General features: G+C 58.1%; 4 protein-coding genes across 16 annotated transcripts; all 4 read left to right on the plus strand.

Moving 5' to 3' along the window:
• The first annotated feature begins 166 nt into the window (after nucleotides 1-166).
• Nucleotides 167-6,980, plus strand: dzank1 (double zinc ribbon and ankyrin repeat domains 1). 4 transcript variants are annotated; one of them, XM_061276456.1, is made up of 18 exons: nucleotides 167-804; nucleotides 947-1,068; nucleotides 1,251-1,401; nucleotides 1,738-1,804; nucleotides 1,899-1,968; nucleotides 2,473-2,558; nucleotides 2,632-2,690; nucleotides 3,082-3,109; nucleotides 3,187-3,288; nucleotides 3,385-3,468; nucleotides 3,540-3,665; nucleotides 3,770-3,890; nucleotides 3,978-4,081; nucleotides 4,170-4,355; nucleotides 4,851-4,928; nucleotides 4,999-5,126; nucleotides 5,553-5,627; nucleotides 6,402-6,980. In XM_061276456.1, the coding sequence occupies exons 2-18, from the start codon at nucleotides 960-962 to the stop codon at nucleotides 6,538-6,540; spliced, it is 1,713 nt and encodes a 570-aa protein (XP_061132440.1). In that variant the 5' UTR covers nucleotides 167-804; nucleotides 947-959; the 3' UTR covers nucleotides 6,541-6,980. The 4 variants fall into 4 exon arrangements, 3 of the variants coding, with proteins under 3 accessions (XP_061132440.1, XP_061132441.1, XP_061132442.1); XM_061276457.1 differs by having other exon boundaries at nucleotides 1,902-1,968; XM_061276458.1 differs by having other exon boundaries at nucleotides 407-804; nucleotides 947-1,072.
• kifc3 (kinesin family member C3) lies at nucleotides 6,848-14,686 on the plus strand. Of its 6 annotated transcripts, XM_061276446.1 has the most exons (21): nucleotides 8,311-8,475; nucleotides 8,875-8,998; nucleotides 9,417-9,559; nucleotides 9,758-9,848; nucleotides 10,029-10,072; nucleotides 10,141-10,206; nucleotides 10,338-10,448; nucleotides 10,569-10,883; nucleotides 10,952-11,092; nucleotides 11,324-11,471; nucleotides 11,694-11,824; nucleotides 11,913-12,024; nucleotides 12,177-12,346; nucleotides 12,407-12,511; nucleotides 12,576-12,706; nucleotides 12,772-12,895; nucleotides 13,182-13,311; nucleotides 13,384-13,613; nucleotides 13,685-13,825; nucleotides 14,019-14,133; nucleotides 14,351-14,686. In XM_061276446.1, the coding sequence occupies exons 1-21, from the start codon at nucleotides 8,470-8,472 to the stop codon at nucleotides 14,371-14,373; spliced, it is 2,601 nt and encodes an 866-aa protein (XP_061132430.1). In that variant the 5' UTR covers nucleotides 8,311-8,469; the 3' UTR covers nucleotides 14,374-14,686. The 6 variants fall into 6 exon arrangements, with proteins under 6 accessions (XP_061132429.1, XP_061132433.1, XP_061132428.1 ...); XM_061276445.1 differs by lacking the exon at nucleotides 8,311-8,475 and adding an exon at nucleotides 6,848-7,056 and having other exon boundaries at nucleotides 14,019-14,686; XM_061276444.1 differs by having other exon boundaries at nucleotides 8,308-8,475; nucleotides 14,019-14,686.
• Nucleotides 14,687-15,252: 566 nt separating this feature from the next.
• katnb1 (katanin p80 (WD repeat containing) subunit B 1) lies at nucleotides 15,253-21,025 on the plus strand. 4 transcript variants are annotated; one of them, XM_061276453.1, is made up of 20 exons: nucleotides 15,253-15,412; nucleotides 16,248-16,344; nucleotides 16,489-16,619; nucleotides 16,701-16,818; nucleotides 17,240-17,340; nucleotides 17,420-17,461; nucleotides 17,530-17,613; nucleotides 17,675-17,790; nucleotides 17,882-17,950; nucleotides 18,430-18,580; nucleotides 18,683-18,876; nucleotides 18,946-19,094; nucleotides 19,178-19,228; nucleotides 19,294-19,343; nucleotides 19,421-19,594; nucleotides 19,662-19,805; nucleotides 20,023-20,099; nucleotides 20,209-20,283; nucleotides 20,358-20,474; nucleotides 20,546-21,025. In XM_061276453.1, exons 2-20 carry the CDS (start codon nucleotides 16,308-16,310, stop codon nucleotides 20,685-20,687), a joined length of 2,022 nt encoding a protein of 673 aa, XP_061132437.1. In that variant the 5' UTR covers nucleotides 15,253-15,412; nucleotides 16,248-16,307; the 3' UTR covers nucleotides 20,688-21,025. The 4 variants fall into 4 exon arrangements, with proteins under 4 accessions (XP_061132437.1, XP_061132435.1, XP_061132436.1 ...); XM_061276451.1 differs by having other exon boundaries at nucleotides 16,489-16,618; nucleotides 16,692-16,907; nucleotides 17,420-17,454; XM_061276452.1 differs by having other exon boundaries at nucleotides 16,489-16,618; nucleotides 16,692-16,907; nucleotides 17,420-17,454; nucleotides 19,297-19,343.
• A 615-nt stretch (nucleotides 21,026-21,640) lies between these two features.
• Nucleotides 21,641-24,627, plus strand: cog8 (component of oligomeric golgi complex 8). 2 transcript variants are annotated; one of them, XM_061277259.1, is made up of 6 exons: nucleotides 21,641-22,088; nucleotides 22,264-22,471; nucleotides 22,648-23,010; nucleotides 23,429-23,863; nucleotides 23,953-24,121; nucleotides 24,267-24,627. In XM_061277259.1, exons 1-6 carry the CDS (start codon nucleotides 21,760-21,762, stop codon nucleotides 24,536-24,538), a joined length of 1,776 nt encoding a protein of 591 aa, XP_061133243.1. In that variant the 5' UTR covers nucleotides 21,641-21,759; the 3' UTR covers nucleotides 24,539-24,627. The 2 variants fall into 2 exon arrangements, with proteins under 2 accessions (XP_061133243.1, XP_061133244.1); XM_061277260.1 differs by having other exon boundaries at nucleotides 21,945-22,161.
• The last annotated feature ends 88 nt before the right edge of the window (nucleotides 24,628-24,715 follow it).

The raw sequence follows: 24,715 nt of genomic DNA on the forward strand, positions 1-24,715 counted from the left end.
GATGTCCAAAGATATGCCTGGTCGAAACTATACAATTTGCGACGTTTTCCGGATGACAAAACACATCTTGGGCGTCGTCATTGTCACTTAATATAATGATACCACATTAATAATTATTAATCCTGTTGATGTTTAGCATGACAAGACGACGTAAACCGCGGGCCAGGGTCCTAAAGGCAACTCAGACATAGGGATGCCCAAAGGACTGCCTGATGAAAACTACCACGATAACATTTTCACAAGATCATCTGAATGACGTGACATTTCTTTCTTTTTTACCCAATAAGATAACTTTTTTCTATCGGCAAGTCCACTGAGGAGGGCGGCTTCCCCACCCGAACGCCCGCCGTCGCGCAACCATAATGGATGGATTCAGATCCCGCCTACTCGCTGTAGCGATAAGTGAAGCCTCCGGCGGTCATCTTGCGTTGTCACTTGTGAAGCGCACCTATCTCGAATGCATTGATTTATTTATCCGAGATCTTTTCACGTGAATTTCAAAAAAATCCCTCTGAATCAAATATGAAATGTAACCTTAACCTCTGTGTTTCACTATCCACCGTACTCTGAATGTTAAACGCAAACAGTAAAATTCAATTCGTGAGACCCAGCCAGGTGTAACAGCGGCAACGTAAGATGGCTGCCGTCTGACCTCACGTGCCAGAGTCTGGGAGTGGGTCCACCCTCGATACGCGCGTGCGCGACAGCAACAAGCGCAAGTCAATATCAACTGTTGCTGTGGTGACGCGCACAATACATTCACACGCTCACACATTGTTCTGCGTCCCCCTAACTTGACTCGGAGTAAGTTGGTCATCTAAAATAACCAAAACGAAACAAAAACAAGTTTTGATCGCGGGATAGCATGACAGCACTTGTTTTTGTGAAAAATGTGGACTTTTACGTCATCGTCGTGTTGATTGCTATTGATTGGTTTGATTGGCAGCTCAGACGCGACCATGACAGCGGGGGCGGTGGCGGCGCCGCGGATCATTCCCATCACGCAACGGGACAAACCCAAGTCAAGGAACCACATTGACACCAGTACACTTGTTTGCATTCAATCGGGTAGGTAGGTGATGAACGAATGCCAATTTTGCATTTTTATCTCGTGGGCCCGCCCGAAAATGGCGATTGAATGGAACTTTTCGGCGTGACTGCGGAGGCCGGAATGATGATGAATGATTGCAAACGCGATTCTAAATACGTGTGCGCATGCCTGTTGGCGCATGCGTGTTGGCACTCATCAGACACGGGCGACGCGTGTCTTTTCTACACGCTGGACGGCTCCAATCCCGCACGCGAGGCGCCTTCTGGGCCAGGAAGCGATGGGCGACGCTACCTATCGCCTTTCCCGCTGCCCGCCGGACGAGTGTGCGTCCGTGCCATGGCCGCCACCAGGTAGGGTGATGTCACTTCGTTTCGACGCCCCAACAATTGCAACCAAAAGTGCGCACTTGGTCTGTCTCTTACTGGCCATGGCTTCTTCAGAGTTTGACCAATTTCAAGTTGCAAAGACAAACTGGCTGAATTGTTTCCGAAATTCTGGGCGGTGCTCTAAATCGGCATATGGCTTCTGAGGCTTTTCGGCGGGTCTGCTCATCATAGGCGGGCCTGCCCTAACCCTGCCTATTAACCTTTGGGGGTTAAGTGAAAGTGGCTTTGCAAGTTGAATGACAGAAACGTAACCAGAGCCGAGTTGACCGCTTGCTCGCTCGCCTGGTTTCCTGTCGGCAGCGACGGCCGCGAGAGCGCCACCGTCACCAAAATCTTCATTGTCCGGGAGGCGGAGCCTCCGCAACAGGTACTCAATCAGCCACCCGACCGACCATTCCATCCATCAGTCAATCGATTGATCGTTCAATCAATCAGCTGTCCCCCCTGATGTTACCTTCCAGCAGGTGAGCCCGGGCGAAGGCTTGCACCACCGCCACGATGACGACGTGGCGACTTTACGCCGCCTTCCAGGTTGAGATTTTTAACACGCTTTCTGACACGAACCTTGTTTGTATTTGAATCGATGACATTGCTAATGCTAACTGGCGAGCTCAGCGACTCCACTCCTGAAGCGTGCCGCCGATTCCGAATGCATGGATAGCGGCAAAATATTGTACAAACGGCGTAGCCGTGCCTTCGTGCGCTTCCTTCCCAGAAGGGTTGAAAGTGGACGTCCTGCAACGAGCGAAGCGACAGAAACTGCATAGAGCGCCAAAGAACCAACGCACGGGAGCTAAAACTGAGGCTAGCAAACAAATCGACAGCCGATCTTCCTGTGGTTTTACAAACAAACAAACGTATCCTTGAGCAAGACACTGAACCCTGAATTGCTCCCAGTGGTGCCTGGCAGCGCCTTTCATGGCAGCAGCCCCTCTGGTAGCATACCTTCATTTGGTTGTACATCAGTTGTACAATGACGATAGTCATTCTATTCTATTCTATTCTATTCTATTCTATTCTATTGTTGTCGTTCAGGGTCAAAGGTGACGGACGGCGCCGGCTCCCTCCGGCGTCCTGGCGTGGCTCCACTCGCCGGCGTTCCCACACGCTCAAGTGTGGAGGTAAACACACAAGAACGTGCGCTAACTTGTGACAAGTGACCGGCTTTTGTTCTGAGGCGCTTCCGTGTGTCAGAGTGCAGGTGCGCCAAGGCGCCCGGACGCCACGCCGGATGCGCGCGCCCGTCGCCCGAGGTAGGACGCTCGACGTAACCATCGCCTCGCCGACATACTACCGGCGGTCTTGTGTTTTACCGTGCCGCTTCACTTCTGGAAAAGTGTCTTCTGAAATTCTTAGTAGGGCCAAAAACGTTTGGGCGCCAGCCACTCAACATTGAAGGGAGGCAAAGGGTAGCGAGTCACCGTGCCCCCAATGCTCGCTCAGGGGCGCAGAGCAGCCTAACACCCCCCCCCCCCCCCCCCCCACCCACCACCCACCACCACCACACCACCGTCCCACCGTACATCCGTGCAAACACACACATTGAAACGCTCGTAGACATAGCAAAAAATGCATGTGTGTGTGTGTGTGTGTGTCATGGTTTCCAAGTTTCTGTCTGATGTGCTGTCGCCTCCTTTTTGCCAGCACGACGCCCCCTGTTGACGGAGGACTGGTAGTGCGACCGAACGCCGGCTGAAGATGATGATGATGAGGATGTCACACTGATGTGCCTTTGTGCGCGCGTGTTAGCTGGCGTGTTGCGTGTGGTGCCATGCTGAAGTTGCAGTCGACACGCACGTGTGTTCTAGAGGCCATGCCCACCTATGGCGTCAGCTTCGGCCTTCCCTGCAGGTACATGCGCGCGACAGACGTAAACTCACACAAACAAAATAGCAGCACACGGCCACTTTGCACTTGATTGACGCGATTGTTGTTGTCGTGGCTCAGGCTCAAGTTTTGTGTGTGTGCTGTGGACGAGGCAACCCGGCTGACCTGTCACACTGCTTGACGTGTGACACCCGCCTCTCCACGGTAACACAAACAGCACAAGTAACACGTGTCAACAAAAACGTGTGCGGGTATTAGTGTATGTTTGGCTGCAGACAGCGTTGGATGTGGACAGAGCCCCTTGTATCCAGGAGGCCTCACACACCGGCAAATTGACCTGCTCCGCGTGTCAACGCCTCAACCGCGCCGACGCTCGCTACTGTGACTGGTGTGGCACCAAGGTGTGCGGACAGACAGACAGACACACACACACACACACACACACCACACACTTACAGACACACTTCTTCTGCCTCTTCTCGTATGCGTTTGTGGGTGCGCGCAGGCCGGCCCGTCCTCCCAAGAGTGCCGCACGCAGACGTCGGTAGTGCATAGCCTATGCTCTGACGTAGAGCGGGCGGCGGGTCGCCCGGGGCCGCCGTACTCGGCCGTCAGCCCGGGGAGAGGTCTGTCCGAAGCCACCCGCGTTCCTACTTGCTCTCGTTGCTGCTCGGAGCCGCGTTCCTCTTACTGGCGGCGTGCTCGTCCGTCAGGTTTCTGGAGGAAACAGCTGGATCACGTGTGCGCTCACCTGAGGAGTTTTGCCCAAAACGACGCCCCCTTCAGGACGCTGCTGGGAGAGCCTCGGCTGGGCCGGGTACGACGGACGGACGGACGATCGGCGTCGCCCGCGGAAAGGAGTGGTGTCGTGCCGTCACGTCTCGTCCATCTCCTGCTTCCCTCAGATGACCTGCGCCGTGCTTCGAGAAGACGCTCACGAGGTCAGCCTGAGCCTCAGCTTCGTAGCGGGCGGGGACGTACGGCAGGAGGTTGGACAGAAAGTGAGGAGCGCTGCTTCCAAGCTCATCCGGGGCTCGGATTCGGTTTGTGCGCTGGCCGAAAGCGGGAGCAAATGCAGCGGTGCTGAGATGGTGAGGCACGCCCGTTCACACGTGGAGCTACACATTCAATCAAGATTCAAGAGTTTTTTATTCGCTATGTTTGAGCGTGCCAAACAAGGAATTTGACTTGGGTAAATCACACCCTCTGTTCAACATTTAGGTGACTAACAACACTCAGGACATATGAAAAATGGCAAATATTCTCAAACATCCCCTTATCTTAAACTCCCAAAAGGGCAAGGAAAAACTCAAAACTCCAGCTAGGGGAAATGAGAAAGCTTGAGAAGAGACCACAGATGGGAAGGTCCCTCTTCCAGGATGACCAGGCTGCAATGGATGCAGAGAGGACACATATAGTGTAGACAAAATCAAAAAAGGTGTGGAGAGCAGGATGTTAGGGTCTGTGTCTGCTTGTTCACATGCAAACACACGTGCTAGCATGCGCACACGCGCTCATGGAAATGTGCAGAAATGCGCATGCAAACGCACCGTACGCTTCCTTTCTCTGATTTCTGGCGGCGCCAGGCCAGGAATGCGCAGCTGCTTCAGGAATTGGGCCCGGGTTGCGGTCGCGTGGGCGTTGTCCGGCACCTCCTGGAACAGGTGAGTAGCAGCGGCCAAAATGGAGGGCTCCCTCTCCAGCCGCCGACAACTGTCCGTCCTCGTCCCCCAGGGAGCAGACCCCGAGTGCCGGGGCAGCGACGGCCGCCCCGCCGTGGCCGTGGCCGCCGTTAACGGGCACCATGCCGCCGTGCCTCTTCTACTGCAGCGCGGCGCCAACATTGACCTGCAATTTGGCCCGTAAGTCCTCAGTGCAATTGATGGGAACGTACTAGCGTTGAACGAAAAGCGAGCCTCAAAGGTTCAGGTCCCGCCCGTCGGAGGTGTTGAATCCACACGTGTGGTGTCCCTCAAGGGTCAGCGCTCGGCCCCCTTTTGTTCAGCCTATCTGCACAACCTAGCATACGCTCGCAGCAAAGTGTACTAGTAGATGGCCAAATGACAGCGCTGCCATTAAGACGCCGCTGTCACTGTCTCGACGTCATTGGGAAGTGGAGGCAGGGAGGATGAACCCTGCAGCGTAGCTAAAGCTCTCCTTGCGTGCATTTTGTGCAGGAGAAAATGGCAAAAGGCTTCCTTGCTTAAGATGTGCAACATATCTTCACAGGGCTTTCCGCGTTAGCATAGGCGCTAATGGCCTTGTCCTCTGCCCCCCCCCCCCGGCAGGATGAAGAACACGGCGCTGCACGAGGCCGCCGCGCTCGGGCCCGACGGTCTCGGCTGTGCGCGCGTTCTCCTCAGGTAACACTCACTCACGAGGTCAGTCTGCACTCGCGTTTGCAAAACGAAGCGCTCGCTGGGAAACGCCGACCGCTGCGCTCTCGCTTGCTATGGTAACATATTTCTTGAACTCCAGACGTCGGAGCAGCCTTTACGTCGGTCCATTTTTGTGGTCGACGTGGCTGATTTTTCTCCCTCGCCAATTCCCAAATGACTCTTTCTTCTCGACACTGAGACCAAAACAAGTCCATTTAAAATGTAGTAGTCAAAGCTCATGCACGAGCGTCACGGGTAAGGACGAGAACAGAGGATGTTTTGCTCCTTTTTGTTTGACTAACAAGTTTTTGTATTTGTTGGTTTAACTTTGCCGTGTTTTTTTCTCTGAGCTGTTATTTTGTCGGTTCTCGTTCACCGTTGCGTTCTCGCTACGTGCGGGCGGTCCTGATTTGCAATCACCTAAAGAAGGAGTCTGGAACCTATGGCTCGCGAGCCAATATGGCTCTTTTGGCGACTGTAAGAACGCTATTAAAAAAAATACATTAGTACACTCCAAATATCGTTGGCCTTAATTCAAATACATGCATTTAATTGTATTCAACCTATCGTTTCTTTTTTTCTTTTTTAAATGGTATGGCTCTCACGAGGTTATTTTTATAAATTGGGCATTTATGGCTCTGTCCGCCAAAAAGGTTGCCGACCCCTGACCTAAAGCAACCTTGACTTTTATCGACGCGTGAAAAGCAACGATTGATTGGCGATGACCGCGACGCCGCATTTGGCCTTTTTGTCTTCCAGCTGCAACGCCGGCGCCGGGCTGCGAAACGTCAAGGGCCTGACGGCCTACGACGTGGCCTCTGCCACCGGCTGCGTCGACATGATGTCGCTGCTGCGGGAGTCTGCCGCTTGGGGACGGGCGGGGCACACACCCAGCTAATCTCTACGAAATTCTCTCATCACACGACACATGAGCGGAGAAACAAATTGCAAAAACAAAACGTGTGCGTTGATTGACTTTTTATTGGCACGCAAAAAGCGAAGTCAAAGAGGGCGCGCGTCACCGGGGGGCTTCAGCTTCAATTTGAATAAACTTTTTTTTTTTTTTCCCCTCACAAATCCTTCCCTGACCTGTTATGTCATAATGTGAATTTGTTCAAGTCGGGTATTGTAATTGAAGTATTCGAGACCTCTGTTTGTCACGCGGCTAGTGTGATTTCCCACATGTCAGCACGTCCGTGAAGGCAGCGGCGGGAAGCCGCCGGAAATGACAAGTTCCACTGGCGCCAACGCTCTTGAGTCTCTTGCACTGAAAGGAAAAAAAAAGTCCAAACTGAACTCGTGCTACGCCTTTGTGCGGACTGGCACCGACCGACCGACCGACCGAAGCGTCAACCAAGGAAAAGAAAAGAGACGAGACACAGGACAGGCAGACTAGACGAGCTTTTCAGCCAAGGTACGAGCAGAAAAGTCGTCCGTCTGTCCGTCCGTCCGTCCGTCCCTCCCTACCTCCCTCCCTCCCTCTGCCTGTGCTTGCCTGCCTTTTCCGCGGCTTTCGAGAAAGTTCCACGCTGAAAACGCTCACGTTGTCATTCGAGAACATTCCTCTTTGTTGTTCTCTCACAAAAGGTTCACGTGCTCGTGTCGACGGGGGAGGGGAGGGGAGGTGGGGTCGACTGGGTTTCGTTTGATTGACGGCTTGGAGCCCTTGCCAAGCCGGTCACGTGCCTTAACTTTAATGACGCCATGGCGATGACGTGTCCGTTGTCCGCTTTGTTGCATCGATTTCGGCCTGCATGGAAAGGAAAAAGAGAGAAAGAGAAAGGCGCTCGTTCTATCTGACAGAAAGAACAAACTAAATGACGAACTCGTTTCTCCCTCATTTGTCCACCAAATTTCATGCAAGAGGCAAACCGGGTACGAAGAACGCACACTTAAAAAAACGTACAAAAAGAATGTTTAAATGTTGCTTTTCTAATGGTGACCCTCTGAGCTCAGGAATAAAATGAAATGATCAAATAGCTTTTTTTTAGGAGCAAAATTTCTCCTTTTGTGGTTTCTTTCACATTAGATGTCCCGTCCAACGTCAAAGCTTGAGGCAAATGATTATGACTTTTCAAAAGAAACGACGTGTCATTACGTTGAAGGCCTTGCCGCGGGAGACGTGGTCGGAAATGAAACCACTACCAAAGCGTTGGGAAACATGAGTCAGAGTTTGCATTTAATTCTCTGTGGAACGTAAACCGTCACTGGTTTTGTGTGTGCGTGCGCGCGTGCGTGCGTGCGTGTCACTCCTGTGCAGAAATTGAGTGTGCGCAAGTGCATGTGGGCTTATGCAGAAGGCAGAGCCTCATTTTGCACAATTCAGCATTTGCCGTCAAGTCTGGGGCATTTTGCTGGCGAGTCGTCATGAGGGGATCGGTCGAGGCGGCGAATGCTGGGTACGGCCGTTTTCACGATGCGGTCGGTCCTTAGGGTGAACTCCAGCGGGGGCCGGGCCGGACCGGCCGGGGCTGTTCTTGCCCGCGACCCGCGCCCTTGACACCTTTGTTGCGCGCATGCGTGTGTCTTGCTTGCGCAAACTGGACTGTATGAAGGGAATATTGTCCTGGCGGTGGAGGGTGCTTGTCGCACGCACGCACGCGCGCACACACTCCGCCAGCTGTTGAAAGATTTATTGGATTGGGGGAGGGGGCGGAGCCAAAGTGGAAGGTTGGCCCTGCTGTTGCTGGGGGAACAGAGAGGAGGATGAAAGCGTATGCGCGCGGGTTGGGGCTCGTGTTTCACTGAGCCATGTTGACACACATGGCGCCCGCCGCTGCTGTCACAGTGAGGCCGAACTGAGCGCCAGGAGGAGGATGAAGGCTGAATGGAGGTAAGACTGGAAGGTGGCCAAGCTCCAGCACGTCTGGAATGAGGAGGCGGGAGCGCGTACTCGCCGCTTTTGTTTCCGTGCCGATACTTTGCGTCAAAGGGGCCTCCCTCGGCTTGGCTTCTCTGCTCGTGCGGCGTCCGTGAGGGAAATGCCATGGCTGGTGTATGTGTGTCGCAGGCCCTCCCCCCTCCCCTCCCCACCGAGGGCCCGCCCGCCTTCCGGCTCGCACAGCTAGGCCAGATAGCGGAAACCTCGGCGGTCGCCGAGGAGACGTTCCGAGGGGCTCCTCTTGCCGAAGAGAAAAAATGGAGGCGTCGGTCCCCGTCAGCAACGAAGTGTGTGTGAGCGCCGGCTACGCCAGCGAGTCACGCTCTTGTCTCGTGTGCCCCCTCCCCGCAGGTGCCGCGCAAGTCCTTGAGGGTGCCGGCCGGTCCCGGGGTCATGCTCGAACCAAGAAAGACCTGGGACCTCGACCGCGCCCCCTGTCTGCGGGATCTCTGGAATAACGACTTCTCATTGGACGGTGCGTGCGCATGAGCTTCAGTTAGCGAAGGAGCGGCGTCGCGTGACCGAGCCGTGCGCTCAACGCTCGCCTCGTTACCGCGCCGCATTGTAGAACGCGGCGGGTCGGATCCAAGCCGGCCGGCTTGGTCCTCGTCACGAAAGGCGTGGTGTCCTTGGGCGAGACGCTTGACATAGCTTGCCTCCAGGTCGTCACAGGTGAATGAGAATGTGTAAAACATTGAATCAAACCAAAATATATACGTACGTAACATGCGCACGGAGGTTTCCAGCCGAAAATACACCTTCCCACTTGCCGATGGGATGAGAATGAGCCAATCGAGGCCGCCCGTGCTTGTCTGACCCGATTCTGGCCCGTCTAATTGTGGTGCCTGCCAGGTGTCTGCGTGTCACGCGCGTGTGTGCGTTTGTGTGCGTAGCGAGCTCTGTAGATCTCCTGATGAGCGACGGCGAGGAGGAAGCCTCCTTCCTTTCGCTGCCCAGCCCCGGCTTTTCTCAGCGCCCCCCGCCCGGTGCCGAGCTGAGCCAGTCCAACGCGGCGAGGCAGCAGCTGCTCATCCAGGTGAGACGACGGCGTTTGCACGCTCGAAGCGTCCGCCGGCCGGCTGGCTTCTTTCTTGCTTTCCTTCTTTCCTTCTTTCTTGCTGTCTCCCTATCAACTTTGACAAAAGAGTCCATTGAAGGCAAAGGATGATAACGCGGCCATATCCGGTCCATTCTTTTCCATTTGGCCAACACCTTGCTGTTTGCGTGCGTCCAGACTCTGCAGGACAAAGTGTGCCGCCTTCAGGCTCGCCTGGACCAAGACGCCGCAGGAGTTCGGCCCGGGGACGAGCGAGCGGCGTCCTCGGGTGAGTTCAGCTCGCCAGTTCTTTGGGTCCCGCACACACCATGATGACATGATGACTGGGAAAGAGCGACTGAGAGAGAGACTGCACAGTCCAACAACACAACAAACTCAGCCATCTTGTATAATGGCCGCTAGTGGCGTATTTATTCCCTTCATCTTGTGCCGTGTGTGCATTTGTCAGGCGCCGTGGAGATAGAGCAGCTCGGCATGTGCTTGCACTCGCAGGTACGTGGACCGGCCTATCGCATGCCCGCTGTCGTGGCCACCGCAAACGTCTTCGTGCGTGCGTGCAGGTGGAGGAACTCCAGAAGAAGCTTGCGGGGCAAACGCAGGAAGTGGCCAGACTTGGCTCAGGACCGGTGAGTAGATCCCCACTTGATGGTTCTTGACCACCCTTTATCTTTTTTGGCGGGGGTTTACCTTCTTGGCTCTCGTGCCAAGCTCCCCCCCTGCCGAACTCGAAGCTGCTCATGAGACTCTTACCTTGCAGGGGGCCACAGACTTGGAGAAGCATCTGCAGCTTTTGGAGCTGGAGAACCAAAGTCTGAAACGGCAGCTGACCTCCGGCGGGGCCTTGGGGGGCGCCTGCGGCTGCTCTCAGGTCAGGGGGGGGGGGGTAGGGCAGCGGAGGGGGGGGGGGGTGCGCCTCCTCCCCAAGTACACCTGCCTCTTCTAGTGCTAAAGTGTGGCAAAAAATATCCATACTTTGGCGTGTCTCCAGGAGGCGGTGGCTCTGCGCAGGGAGCTGGTTGGCGCCCGGCAGCGCGAGCGCCAGCTGGCCGACGTGGAGAGGCGGCTGCTAGACAAAAGCGCCCAGGTGGACGCGTTGCAGCGACAACTGGAGCGCAGCGCCCCCGCGCTGCCGGACCTCTCCGGTCCTCATCCCGGACTTTGCCAGCGCGACCTCCGGGACCTTGCGCGCTGTGAAGAGGCGCCGCCGCTGGCCTCGCCGCTGGCCTCGCCGCTGGCCTCGCCGCTGGCATCGCCGCTGGCCTCGCCGCTGGCCTCGCCGCTGGCCTCGCCGCTGGCCTCCCAGGTACCGGCGCATTGCCGGAGAGCGAGCGCCTTTAGGCGGCCGGCGCTGAACATTGTTGTGCTGGTCAGACTGCGGAGGAGGCGGAATCTCGGCTGCGTGTACAAAACGCTTTGCTGCAAGAGCAAGTTTGCGTGCAGCGCCACCTGCTAAGGGAGCTGGAGACGCAACTGCAGCAGTCGCAGAGGACGTGCGCCCAGCTCAGGACGCAGGTAAGTAACGCTCGCACGCTAACGGCATGTGGAGGAGAGCAGGCGCCAAGAGAAACGGCGCTTTGTGCAGCCTTCTGTCCGTGCCGGTATTCCGTTACTCCCGGTGAAACGATTCAAGGTGGTGTGAGCGCGCACGGCTCCGGCACGAGCCAAGAAGTGGCCCAATCCCGGTTTAGACGTTAGCCTAGCTCAGCCACAGCGGCCACGTGACCGTGCGGTGCCGGCTTCCAGGTGGCGGTGTACGACGGCGAGATGGAGCGTGCGCACAAGCGGCTGGACGGCGAGCTGCTGCGGCTGAAGGAGGAGAAGGAGCGCGTCATCCAGGAGGCCTTCGTCCGGGCCGAGAGCCAAATGAAGGCCGTGCACGACAACCTGGCAGGTCAGACAAATGGAGCGAATTCCGCCACCGAGCGGTGCTGGCGCGCCGCCGTTGCATTGCCCGGTCGAGACTTTGATTGCTGCCTTCGGAAAGAAAGAAAGCAAGCAATGCGCGGCTTTCCAATTGCCTTTCTCTGAAGGAGGCCGCCACGGACGCGGAGCGGAGCGGCTTTTTGCTTTTGCGCTGAGTCGGCATTGTCGTCGGTATGGCCGTCCGTTTCAGGTGTGCGCAGCAAGCTGGCGGGGCTCCATCCCGCCTTGAAGACGCTCACCAGCGACTACAACACGCTGAAGAAGCAAGTGCATCACTTCCCCGCCATGCTGCGGAACGCCATCGACGACGCTAAGCGCGAGGTGGGAGCGAGTGGCAACGCTGTGACCGAGCGAGGGAGCGAGCGAGCGAGCCTGGCTCCTTCAATTGAGCGTGTCGCCTCATGTGCAGATCTGTCACCTGATCGGCGAGGTGAGCGTGACCAACCAGAAGCTTGTGGACAAATACAAACGTGAGATGAACCTGAGGAAGAAGATCCATAACCAGCTGGTCCAGCTCAAAGGTTTGTCCACCTCACTTCACCCTTTTGAAGGCAATCAGGTTTACGTTGATGATTGGGATGGGGATTCCCCCCCTCTGCAAAAGGGAGAAGCGTTCCAACGCAACCACGTCTTGGCAGCTTCTGAGCTCTTTTGCGGCACGCTTTGTCGGCAGGAAATATCCGGGTGTTGTGCCGCGTCCGTCCCGTCCGCCGCTGCGGGGAGGAGGGCGACGCGTTGACCTACGACCCGGACGATGATGGCGTACTGTACCTCGACGACAAGGGCAAGGTGACGACCTTTGAGCTGGACAAAGTCTTCGGGCCGCAGGCCACGCAGGCGGAGGTGAGCGAGCCCAGCCCAGCCCGGCCTCACCCCTTTTCTGACGGCGGCCTTTGACTGCAGGTGTTTGAGGAGGTGGAGGCGCTGGTCACGTCCTGCGTGGACGGCTTCCACGTTTGCATCTTCGCCTACGGACAGACGGGCTCGGGGAAGACCTACACCATGGAGGTCGGCTTCAGCTGGCGTATGAATGTGCAATTTGGTCTCTGCTCATATAAACACGTGCGGGCAGGGCGTGGCGTCGGACCCGGGCCTGAACCAGCGAGCGCTGCGCCTCCTTTTCTCTCGGGTGGCCGACAGAAGCCCCGAGTGGGAATTCCACATCTGCGTCAGCATGCTGGAGATTTACAATGAGGCGCTGAGGTGAGCGCCCCTCGCCGCGCTCGCCGTGGTCGGCGCGACGCTCACGTGCGTCCATGGCCGCTCAGGGACCTCCTCAGCGACCGGCCGGCGGACAGACTGGACATCAAGATGAATCCCGACGGCAGCGGGCAGCTTTACGTCCCCGGACTGACGCGTGTGGCCGTGCGCACCGTCGACGACGTCAACCAGGTACGGCACGGCGCTGCTGGATTTGGGCTAGGCTGTGGTCTTGCCTTTTAGCCTTTTTCTTGATGTTGAGAAAGCTGAAACGGACGGAGCCTTACTCGGTTGAGTTTCACAGCCGCTATTTCAAAGCCTTTGCACAAAGTCCAGCGAGGCAAAAGCGGAGGAGGGAAAGGGGGCCGGCGTCCGTCGCATCGGACCCAGACCTCCTCTTTTGTCTCGGCCACGTTTAACGCTCCTCGTCAGAATCGCGGTTGGGTGACATTTGAACTGCGCTGCCGCCACGCTTCAGGTTCTGGAGGCGGGGCGAGCCAGCCGGGCGACGGCGTGCACCGACCTCAACGAGCGCAGTTCTCGCTCTCATGCTCTGCTCATGGTCAGCGTGGCGGGACTCAACGGCACTACGGGGACTCGCACGCAAGGTGACGCCACGCCCTCGCCTCGCCTCGCCTCGCCTCGCCTCGGCCGTGTGACGTCCCTCCCTTTGCCCTCAGGTAAGCTGAACCTGGTGGACCTGGCCGGCTCTGAGCGGGTGGGCCGATCGGGCGCCGAGGGCGGGCGCCTGCGCGAGGCTCGCCACATCAACAAGTCTCTGTCGGCGCTGGGCGACGTGATGGACGCGCTGCGCCGCAAGCGCGCTCACGTCCCCTTCAGGAACTCGCGGCTCACCTTCCTGCTGCAGGACAGCTTGCGAGGGGACAGCAAGACGCTGATGATGGTGCAGGTGCGAGCACCGGCGCACGCTTTCTGTCCCGCTGGCTGCCGCCCCGCTGACTCCCCGCCGTGCTCCCTCAGGTGTCTCCGGCCACGGCCGATGTGAGCGAGTCGCTGTGTTCGCTGAAGTTCGCTCAGCGCGTTCGCAGCGTGGAGCTCGGCGCCTGCGGGAGGCCAGACAGCCGCTCGGCTTCGTCCTCGCCGACGCACCAAAGCCTGGAGGTCAACTCGCTTTTTTCCAGTCCGTCCCGCCGCGCGCTTTGCAAATAGACGTCTTTTGTGCTTCTCGCTTGGCGTGCGTGCTTCCCACTCCCGGTCGGGCGCGACGAGTCACGAGGCCAAAGCCTGGCGACTGTACGACTCGCGGCGATCCGCTTTGGGTAGGCGGCGGCGCTGACTTTGGTCGTCTGTGCAGAGGGACTCGGCCCCGGGGCCCCTCCCCTTATCCCGTAGCAGCAGCGCCGGCTCCTCCCTAAACTCGGCAGCGCCCGCCGGTTCTCGACGGAAATCCAACGCGCAACTCTCCACGGGTACGTGCGCGCAGAGCGGCCGTTTGGAAAAGAGACAGAGATTCGTCGTCAATGCACTTTTCAATCCACGCGCCTAACCCTCATCAGCCCGTTTGCGCCGCCTCCATCCTCGGGAGAAACCAAGCAAATGAGGCGATCAGCCGCTCGTCCGTTCCAACTCCGATGTTGCTTTCATAAACTTATGCGCGTCACCCGACCTGTCACTTGTTCTTCGCAGGGCGACTGAAGATGGCAGCGTGAGGAGCGCGCGGGCCCGTCGCCATGGCGACGGTGACGCCGTTGCCCGTCAATGCCCGACAATGGTGTTCCGCTTTCTTGCACTTTCCACAAACTGTTATCAGTGCTCGTCTTTCAACGGCTATCGGACTTTGAGGTTTTCTTCCGAGTTGACGCCGCTCCTCTCGCTCCGGCCGGCCGATCGAGCGAGCGAATATGCGAGGTGGACTTCTGCTATCGACCATATTGGGTGCGTGACGTGACTGGAAGTGGTTGTTTGCGTTTTATTTTTATTATTATTTTTTTCATTTTTAATAAACATACAAACTACAACATTCTTCTGCTGCGTGATGAGTTGTTGCAACTCGGCAAATGGCGGTCGGTCGCGTGTCATTCCAACAAAAGCAACCGCAAGGGATGTGGGTCGATCAAGTCGTTCTGTCCTGTAAATAACAATCGATGCCTAAGAACCACGTGCCTGGCGTTATTCCACATGGGAATATGTTTGTGGGTGGTATAGTGTGGAAGAGCGTCTGGCTCTTATCATGAAATAGCTCTCCATCAATTTTATCCAGCTAAAACAAACGAGAGATTTGACAAAAGCGATTGTTGTGTTGGTGATTTGTGCTCGGAGAGTGATCGTTTATTTTGTACGATCGCTGGTGGGGGGGTGCTCCGAGCCCTGCTGTCGTTTAAAGAGCGCCATGCAGTAGAAGGCAGCCGTCATCACACCTGGCTTTCCTGCCCCGAGCCCGGCCGGAACCTACGCAGCCACAAGACCAACTTTTGATCATAGCTGTGATTAAAAATCCCGCCAAAACGAACACCCAAAATCAACGTGTCGTCATCGTCGTTTTTTCTCTTGTTTAACAATCTATACAAATGAAATGTACGAAGAGCGCTTCTTCCGGTGTAGGGGGCGGGCTCTGTGTGACGTCATCTGGAGCGGACAGTTGCTAAGCTGCGCACGCGTGTCCGTTTGACAACAATCGTCGCCGTCGTCGGTGTTCATCGCCGGCCGGCCGGCGCTCGGACGGTGACAAGTTGGAGCTCGGCTCGCCAGGTAAACAGGGACGCGTCTTTTGTTTGATTCGCTTGAGCCTTTTCTCGCTTCTATGCCGCCGCCTTTAGCTTGTTGCTGCAGTGCTAGCTTTGGATGCTAACGCCCGCTGGCAGATAACGAGCTAGCCGCCGCCCGCTGTCGCTTTTTTCCGCTTCTCTCATACGAAGCGTTCGTTCTTGCGCCCGCCACGCGACGCGCAAGCACCTTCCCCCGTCAACTTGGCTCATGTTGAAGGGAGATCCCGTTCGTTTATGCTCGGCGATTGTCCAACGTTTCACGATGTATCGAGAGTTTGTAGCCTTCCTAGTTCAAGTGCAAGCAGGCCTGGTCGGTCGGCGAATTGAAATTTGAAAACAACAATCCTGGAAAAGAAACTCATCCAGGCGCCCGCCACAAACCGACATCGAGAATTGGGTAATGCGACGTGCACACCAAACACGGGCTGAGCTGAGCCGAGCCGTGACCACAGCATTACTTGTGTTGTCTCGCTCGACCTGTACGCTTGCCTGTGTTGGGTTGGTGAAATGATCAAGCAATGATCAGTTGAAGTGGATGAAAATCCAAATGTTAGCTATTTCTAACATTTGTGGCTGGAATTTGAACAGGTGGCCGGCCCATCATCAGTTGAATTCGGGACGCAGTCACTTGGTGGTCGTGTCGGACCGCGCCTGCGCCTCTCGCTGTTGTTTGTGTTCCAATGTAACGAACTGCGTGACATACTCAAAGTTTATCACCACTTTAAGAACAATGCTGCTCTTGTTAGCCCGTCTGTAGCGTTCCAGATGATGTGTTAGCGTGAAGCTAGTTGGTAAACTTTTCCAAATGGCTTCCTCAGCTCAACACAGGTGGGGAACAGACTTCGGGCGTGCGAGCGAGTCAGGTGCACAGAGTCGTCATGGCGGCAGCCGCCGCCAAGATCTCCTGGCGACTGCGTGAGTCTGATTGCCTCCCTAAGCATCATCTGGCCGGCGCCTGGCTCCAAATGGACAGCGCGTCGCCATGATTGCATGCGTGCCCTTTCCATGCAGGCATTAATGTGTGCGTGTGCGTGTGTGTGTGTGCGTGCGTGCGTGCAGAGGAGTTTGAGGCTCACGGCAGTCGCGTTTGCTGCGCCTCTCTGGGCAAACGTACGGGTCGCCTCCTGGCGAGCGCAGGCGAAGATTGCAAAGTCAACATCTGGTCCGTCAGCAAGGCCAACTGCATCATGGTACTGTGATGGACAACGGACGGCCCCTTGCAGCAACCGCTGGTTGTGACGTCTGCTTGTGTGCTTGTTCACGGCGGCAAGAGTCTGTGCGGCCACAGGAAGGCGGTGGAGTGCGTCCACTTCAACGCGTCCGAGGAGCAGCTGGCCACCGGCTCGCAGTCGGGATCCATCCTGGTGTGGGACCTGGAGGCCGCCAAGAGTCAGAACGCTTCCCTTCTTGCATCTCTGCGAGGCGCCGCTCTGCTTTTGTCTCCATCCGTGTTGGAGGCGCGCTGTGCGGACGATTGCGTACGCGGGCGTTCATTTTGAAAGGCGTTGGCACTCCATTGGTGGTCATTAACGCTCGCAAAGACATCTGGGTATGGCGGATTTGATAGTTGCCGCTCGAGGTGTAACCATCCCTCGCCATTTTTTACATTGTGGACCCGCCGTCGCTGCCAAAACGTATGCGGGGCGACTAACGATTAGCCAGCTAGAAGCTAATGGCTTTCCTGATCAGGTGCGCGTTATGTCTCGGTATAACGCCTGACGCAACGCGGCAAATAACGGCTCGCCGCTTTTCTCTGCGCCCCGCCATGAACCCTGAACCCCGCTGCGTCCGTCTGTGTGACTGTGCGCAGTGCTACGAACGCTACCGGGACACAAATCCAGCATCACCAGTTTTGCTTTCCATCCTTTTGGAGACTTTTTGGTGTCCGGCTCCACCGACACCAACATCAAGGTGTGTGCGTGTGTTGCTGTGTGTTTGGCGCCATGCTCTGCTCTCACGTCACCTGACTGTTCCGTGCCTCGTCCAACAGATGTGGGACGTGCGCAGGAAAGGCCCCATTTACAGGTACAAGGTAAGATGGTGGCCCGCCGCGTCTGTCTCCTCCCTCCCCGGCTCGGAGCTCGCCTGACCCTCTTCCAGGGTCACACCGCGGCCGTCCGGAGTTTGGCCTTCAGCCCTGACGGGAAGTGGTTGGCGTCGGCGAGCGACGACTGCACGGTCAAGGTAAAGGGGGCAGGATAAGCGGATTTTGAAGCTCGTAACGCGGGGCCGTGTTGTGCCACAGCTGTGGGACCTGAAGCAGGCCAAGACCATCACAGAGTTTACGGCGCACACGGCCGCTGTCAGCACCATCCAGTTCCACCCCAACGAGTATCTGTTGGCCTCGGGTGGCGCCGACAGGTGCCCCCATCTCGCTGCCGCCGTGCCGTGCCGTGCCACCGCTGCGCTGGCTTTCCCCTTGCTCCTTGTGTGTGTGTGTGTGTGTGCGCAGGTGGGTGAGGCTGTGGGATCTGGAGAAGTTCTGCCAGGTAGGGGCGCTACAGGACACGGGCGCCATCAGGTGAGTCGTGACCACACGTCTGGCACGTACGACGGCCAGTAGAAATGTCGCACGAGGCGGCGGCGGCGGCGACCTGCTGCTCAGGCAGATGCTCTGCCGCAAAGCAGATTGTTAAGCAAGCGCCTGCCTGCCATTCATCCATTCTCAAATGAAATTGACTAGCTGGAGCGAGAGGCGACGCTTCCGAGTCGCATCTTGGTGACAAAGGTAGCAAAGGCGCTTTGCCGCTGTGCCCGTTTTGCAGGGCAGGCGCGAGTGAGCGGAGGAGAAGCAAGCGCCGGCCGGCTCCCTCCGAGCGCTCGCAAAATTCTCCTGCACGTGGGTGATGTCTGAACGACGGCCTGCGCCTTTAGGGATTCCAAGCCTCCTCGAGCGACATTTAGCTCGAGCGCAGACGTCGTGCGGACGCTCTCGAGTGACGGCTCGTCGTCTTTTGGGCCGAAGCCACGGGAAGCTTTTTCACGCAAATCTTCCCGCAGGTGTGTCATGTTCAGCGCCGACGGCGGCTGCCTGTTCAGCGGCCACGCCGACGTCCTGGGCGTGTGCGCGTGGGAACCCGAGCGCTGGCTGGACACTGTGACGGTGGGCTGGGGGCGAGTGGCCGACCTGGCGCTCTGCAACCAGCAGCTGGTGCGTTGCGTCCCGAGCGTCCAGTGAAACCTGCGCACAAAGACCACAGTGGCGGCACCGCCGTGGGCTCACGTTGCCTGTCCTGTCTTTTTGGACGCTCAGGTGGGCGTGTCTCACCAGCTGAGCAGCGTGTCAACCTACGTGGTGGACCTTAAGCGCGTCAAGTCCAGCGCTGCGCCAAACGCCGCCGCGGAGAATGACATGGCTCCGGCGGCCCCGGCCGGCGTGCAGCCCACCGGCGGCAAGGCGGGCGGACCGCGCCGCAGCTACCAACGCCCGGCCTCGCCGTCTCAAGGGTGAGACATGGGGAGCGGCGCGGCTGGCTCCACGCCGTCGGGAGCCCTATGCTAATCCTGCGTCCTCAGCCTCAAGAGGAGCGCGGAAGCCGAGTTGCGGAGTCCCGAAGGGGAGAGGCGTAGCCCCAGCGAAGACGAGGCGGACGACAAAGCTTCCTCGGCCCAAATCCACAACGCGCAAGACTACCGGGAAATATTCCAGCCCCGCAACGCCATCTGTACAGACGCCCGCACGCGCGCACGCAGGCACAAGCATGCAGGTCACGCACGTCACGTTTCTCACCCACTCTTTTGCCTTCAGGTCGGACGCCCCCCGGGATGTCGGAGCCTTTTCCCGCCCCGCCCGAGGACGGTGAGTCAGCTCGTCGTCACGCCGCGACATCACGTGACCGCCGTGGCCATCTTCCCTGTCCTCAGAAGGAGCCGATGGCAATGCGGCGGTGCTTTGTCCCGACCAACAGCCGCCGGTCAGCCAGCATCCCGCCCTCTCTCCCCACGCGCGCGTGTGCGTCCGGCCGCTCAAAGTCTGCTCTGCGTGTGACAGGTTTCCACGTCGGCGGCCCCGTCCACTCCGGTCCAGCGGGTAGAGCCGACGGTGGTTGCCTGTGCGAAACGGGCCGCCTCGTCCGCCAGCGAGCAAGCCCAGCCTCCGCCGGTCGAAATATTCCCGGCCAGCAGGAGCGAGCCCAGCGGCCTGGACGTGGCCGACTTCCTGTCGGTGAGGCTTCCATTTTGTTCGCGGCCGCCGCTGCGGCCTTATCGTAGCGTGCGCTTTTCGCCTCCAGGCCCGCCGCGGCGGAGGAATCCTAAGCGAGAGCGACGTTTTGAATCACATCCAAAACGGGCACGCCACCATGTGCGTCATGCTCAGCAACCGACGCAAGAACCTGCAAAGTGTCAGGGATGTGTGGGCCCGCCAGGGCATCAAGGTAAGGCCACAACAGGCACGGGCCATTGCTCTTCCATTAGCGACACACGACTGAAACACACCCACCCTCGAGCGGGCGGTCCGGCCTGCTTGAATTCAACAGAAGCGGGAGGTAGCGCCGTTGGCAAGATTTCAAAAATGCTGTTTGAATGCCACGGAGCAGAGCCACATTGCTGACGCCGTGCGTTGCTACATTGAAACCTCACGTGTGTCCGCAGAGCGCGCTGGACGTCGCCGTCGCAATGAACGACCTGTCCATCGTCGTGGATGTCCTCAACATCATCAACGTGCAACCGTCAGTCGCGCGCCCCCGCGCACGCGACGCGGTGTGTCGTGCGCGGGACATGATGTACAGTGTGTGTGTGTGTGTGTGTGTGTGTGTGTGTGTGGGCGTGCGTGTTCAGGTCGCTATGGACTTTGGATGTGTGCGCAAGCAGCCTTCCTCAGATTGACACCCTTCTGCAGAGTAAATATGAAAGGTCAGTCGCTCGTGCTGCTGGTGTGCGTGCGTTCACGTGCGGCTTGACCGACCGCACACTTTGGTGCGTGCCAGTTACATGCAGTGCGGTTGCACATCCCTGAAGATCATCATGAAATATTTCTGGCCGCTGGTCTGCGAAACGCTGAGGGCGGGGCCATCGGTGGGCGTGGACGTCACGCGAGAGGAACGGTGAGCGGCAGCGCCGACCCCCGTCTGGTTTTCCTGAGAACGACCTCTGACCCCCGACGCGTCTTCTTCAGGCAGCAGAAGTGCCACGTGTGCAGCAAGCATCTGCACAACATCAACAACGTGGTGAAGAGCAAAGCGGCGCAGGTGGGGCGGCACGGCTCCGCCTTCGGGGAACTGCGGATGCTCATGGCGCAGCTGGACCAACACTCCTGAACGCCGGCAGATCCCCCTCTGCTCGGTCGCCTCTGCGCCCGCCCGGCGCCGGCCGGCCGGCAGAATTTGGCCGCGGGGCAAATTCGGGCCTCGCTCCGAGGAAGTGCGCTGACGACGGGATTCGGAGCGGACCGACTCGCCCGAGCCGCTTAGTGCCTTTGGCCCATTTGGGAATAGGCACCGCGTCCGTTTTTCAATGGCCGATGGCGAGATGGCCACTTTGATAGGGCGGCGCATATTGTTAGCGCTCCATGGAAATGGTGATTCTCCGTGTCATCGATGCACACTGAAGACGTTGTGTACGCACGTATTTTGGAAATAAAACAAAATCTTTTCAACTTTGGCCCGCTTACTATTGCGTACATCCCCTTGCGGACGTTGATCCGTATAAGCATGGCTCAAATCAGCACTTTTGGGGCGGGGTAGGACGACAGCATGCACGGCGCATCGTCACTGTCACCGTCAGGCGGGTGGGCGCTAAGCTGTCTTTGTGCAAATTTGCTCAACGTCAGCTTTTGTCACAAACGGCCAGTCTCTACGACTTGTCCGCAATGACGAGATGCCTGACGCGGACTCGGATATGAATGGACCGACGAGATGGTCCACGGCCCTCTAGTGGTCTGTGGCGCTATTGTAGGTGGCCCGTGGAAAATAATTGTAACATTTTTAAAAGTAAAATGGATTCCTTATATAGACTTGATTGATTTTCCAGCTCATTTTGTGAATCATGTGTCTGTCCAAATGCAGCGGAGATTGCCAAAATAGACATAGCCTGTATAGGGTTACCCTTCTTCGGTGCAAAATATAGTTTTAATAATAATAATATTCCGCCAAAGCAATGGTCCCCGAGACGTGCTTTAGGGAAGTGCCAGTCAGCCGGCCGCCGGAAAGAAATCGACAGTTTTTTTTGACGACCGGAGGGTGGCGATAAGCAGCACGTCTGCACCTGGGCCGGCGCCCAGAGAGACAGACAAAGAAGTAGACGCGGAAGTACCGTTGTTGATGTTGTCGTCGTCGCCGCCGTAGTTCCCCTAGGACACTTTAGCTAGTCTTCTCGTCGTTGTGTTCCGCCATGGCGATGGTGGACGTGGAGGACGAAAGCAATTGGGCGTCCGTCTTCCAGGACTGTTTCCCGGACAGCTGGAGGGACAGAGCGGACCTGGCCGGCTACTTGGCGGAGCTCAGCTCGTTGGGCGTGGAGCAGCTGGGCCGCGAGCAGGAGCGGCTGGCGGACGAGCGAGCCAGCATCCTGGAACAGACCCGACACTTGGCCTTCGCCAACTACCACACTTTTATCCGCACCGCCGACTGCACCGAGCGCATCTACCGAGACTTCGGCCGCGTCGAGGCCGCCGTGTCGCGGTTGCTCGACAAGCTGCCCGCGCTGGGACAGAGATGCCGGTCGGTCCGCGACCAACACGCACCAGCGCGCGCATTCGCTCCGTCTCACACTTGACCGATTATGTTTGGCTTGGTAGTTTTTTGCTTCCTCCCCGCTTTCGAATTAGGCACCAAGCGATTTATGGAATAGACAGTTCTGACGAGGCCGTGTCGTTTCCTGTGCGCTTGCGTTCAGGAGCTTTGCGAAGGAGGCGGAACAGATGTCGGCGAGCCGTCGCATGAACACGCTGACTCTGAACCGCCACACGGAGATCCTGGAGATTCTGGAGATCCCGCAGCTGATGGACACGTGCGTGCGCAACGCTTACTACGACCAAGCGCTGGAGCTGGCCGCCTACGTGCGCAGGATGGACAAGAAACACGCAGCGCTTCCAGTCATACGGGTGATGCGCGCGCGCGCGCGCGCACGCACGCGCGCGCAGGCGTGTTGCTGGGGCCGGAGGCGGTGGGCGATCGCGTCGTCTCCTCTGCTCCGAACAACAAAAGGAGAAGAGCAGCCCGAACAATGGAAGTCTAAATGTTGCCCGACCGTTGACGTGCTCTCGTCTGTGCCTCTCAGGGCCTGGTGGGTGAAGTGGCGGAGAGTGCTCAGCTGATGCTGCTCCAACTCCTGCAGCAGCTGCGCAGCGACGGGCAGCTGTCGTCGTGCCTGCGCGCCGTGGGTTACCTGCGCCGCATGGACGCCTTGGACGAGGCCGAGCTGCGCGTGAAGTTCCTGCAGGCGCGCGGCGCCTGGCTGCGAGCGGCGCTGGACGCCGTCCCCGACGCCGAGCCCTACGCGCACATCAGCAAGAGCGCCGAGGCGTGCCGCGTGCACCTCTTTGACATCGTCACGCAGTACCGCGCCATCTTCTCGGAGCAGCGGCGCATGGGCGCCGCGCCGCAGCGGGCCGACGTCCTCCACGGCTGGGTGCTCTCCGAGGTGCCGCTTTTGCGCCATGCGGAAGAGATCGGGGCGGGGGTGCAAATGGCCAAAAGGCTTGATGGAGAGCCAGAGATTTAGTTTCCATCTTGTTGCTCTCGGGCCTCAAGTCCAAGCACACGCCCAGGGTCCTCAAATGGCGAAAAGGCTCGATGGAGAGCCAGAGGTTTAGTTTCCATCTTGTTGTCCAAGCACACGCCCTTGGTTCTCACGCGGAAGACAGTTCAGTGCAGCCAATTGGAGTGCTCTTGCGTCTGCCCAGCGAATTGCTATCGCATCTCCTCAAAATTGGCGGGATGAACCCCGCACCCGCCCTTTAATTGTCACTTGGATCCAACGGTCCTTTATTGGCGAGATGCACGCCCGCCCCCTATCTGCGTACAAATTCATAGCTATGTGGCCTTTGGTGTGCGTGCAGGTGTGCCAGTTGGTGGAGGTGCTGGAGCGGGACCTCCGACGTGGCGCCGGCGCCCGACTGGACTCGCTGGCGGCGCAGTGCATGTACCTGGGCCTGTCCTTCAGCCGGGTAGGCGTGGACTTCCGTGGCCGGCTGGCGGCCGCCCTGGCTCAGGCGGCGGCCGAGGCCTTCGGGAGCGCGGCGCGTGAGGCAGCGGCGCACTTCCAGCAAGATATGAGCGGCTACGCCCCCGTGGCGGCGCCGCTCGTGCCAGGAGCCCGCGCAGCGCCGACGGACCCGCCCGGAACCTTGGCGCCGCCCGCCACCCTCCTGGACTTCCCGCCGCTGGGTCGCTTCCTCAACCATATCCTGGCCGCCTTCAACGACCTGCGCCTGTGCTGCCCCCTGGCACTGGCCCAGTGCGTCACCGCAGACTTGCACCGCGCCCTCTGCCACGTAAGGCAAACACGCTCACGCACTCACGCAGACGGCCCTCGGGGGGCTTGGGGGGGGGTGCGCCGTGATGCATTGCATCCTCCCGGCAGGTGACCGCTCAGCTGCTGGCGTTCCACCGCGCCGAGGACTCGGCATTCAGTGACGGCGAGCGTCGAGTTTTTGTGCGTATGTGCCGCGTCTACGCCCGAGACATGCTGCCCTTCCTGGACCGATGCCTGCAGATCCTGTTTCCCGCCCAGCAGATAGCGCTTGTCCTCGGTCAGAAGCCTTCATTCTCATTAGGGATGCTTGAGCTTATTGTCACACCAAAACCTGATCGCACTTGTACTTTGGATACTTGCAATGTCCCCAACATACAATGTCCGACCGATCCCTTTGTGTCTCAATGTGGGATTCGGTGCAGGTGTTCCAGCGTCGCAAGTGCTCAACAGTGAGGGTTTGGGCCGCGTGGATGCCGAGCGGCTGCTGGAGCCGCTCGGGTTCTTGCCGCCCGAGGACGAGGGATCTCTGTCCAACGTCGGCGGCGCAGAGTCGGGCGACGGCGTATCGGCGTCAGCGCCTCCCCACGACGCGGCCGTCGAGTCGCGCTCCGAAGACACCGATGACCCGGCGCGAGCGACCCGGCGTGAAGACAGCCGAGAAACAGAGAACCTGTTGTGGCGACCAGAACCCTGAGCGCCGGTTGACCGAGGAATGACTCGATCGGCGGAGAATGGTGACCGTGTTGTTTGGAAGGCAAAGCCAATAAAAGGCCCCACGGAAAAGGTTGTGGACTTTTTTCTCTCTCTCCAAATGAATGGAAATGTGACCGCAGAGGGCGGGACTCCCACCTACGAGCAAAAGTGGTCAACA

This window comes from Syngnathus typhle, linkage group LG4 (genome assembly GCF_033458585.1).
Source record: "Syngnathus typhle isolate RoL2023-S1 ecotype Sweden linkage group LG4, RoL_Styp_1.0, whole genome shotgun sequence".
NCBI lineage: Eukaryota > Metazoa > Chordata > Actinopteri > Syngnathiformes > Syngnathidae > Syngnathus > Syngnathus typhle.

What these genes read in the sequence shown, in the direction of transcription:
- dzank1 (XM_061276456.1), top strand. Translation starts at nt 960, where the DNA reads ATGACAGCGGGGGCGGTGGCGGCGCCGCGGATCATTCCCATCACGCAA. An exon ending in TCCGGCACCTCCTGGAACAG is followed by an intron (nt 4,929 to 4,998) that starts GTGAGTAGCAGC and finishes CTCGTCCCCCAG; the next exon opens with GGAGCAGACCCCGAGTGCCG. An exon ending in TGTGCGCGCGTTCTCCTCAG is followed by an intron (nt 5,628 to 6,401) that starts GTAACACTCACT and finishes TTTGTCTTCCAG; the next exon opens with CTGCAACGCCGGCGCCGGGC.
- kifc3 (XM_061276444.1), top strand. An exon ending in CCTCGCCGCTGGCCTCCCAG is followed by an intron (nt 10,884 to 10,951) that starts GTACCGGCGCAT and finishes TGTGCTGGTCAG; the next exon opens with ACTGCGGAGGAGGCGGAATC. An exon ending in TACGGGGACTCGCACGCAAG is followed by an intron (nt 13,312 to 13,383) that starts GTGACGCCACGC and finishes CTTTGCCCTCAG; the next exon opens with GTAAGCTGAACCTGGTGGAC.
- katnb1 (XM_061276451.1), top strand. Translation starts at nt 16,308, where the DNA reads ATGGCGGCAGCCGCCGCCAAGATCTCCTGGCGACTGC. An exon ending in TCCCGCCCCGCCCGAGGACG is followed by an intron (nt 19,229 to 19,293) that starts GTGAGTCAGCTC and finishes CCCTGTCCTCAG; the next exon opens with AAGGAGCCGATGGCAATGCG. An exon ending in GACGTCACGCGAGAGGAACG is followed by an intron (nt 20,475 to 20,545) that starts GTGAGCGGCAGC and finishes CGTCTTCTTCAG; the next exon opens with GCAGCAGAAGTGCCACGTGT.
- cog8 (XM_061277259.1), top strand. Translation starts at nt 21,760, where the DNA reads ATGGCGATGGTGGACGTGGAGGACGAAAGCAATTGGGCGTCCGTCTTC. An exon ending in ACGGCTGGGTGCTCTCCGAG is followed by an intron (nt 23,011 to 23,428) that starts GTGCCGCTTTTG and finishes GTGTGCGTGCAG; the next exon opens with GTGTGCCAGTTGGTGGAGGT. An exon ending in GCAGATAGCGCTTGTCCTCG is followed by an intron (nt 24,122 to 24,266) that starts GTCAGAAGCCTT and finishes GATTCGGTGCAG; the next exon opens with GTGTTCCAGCGTCGCAAGTG.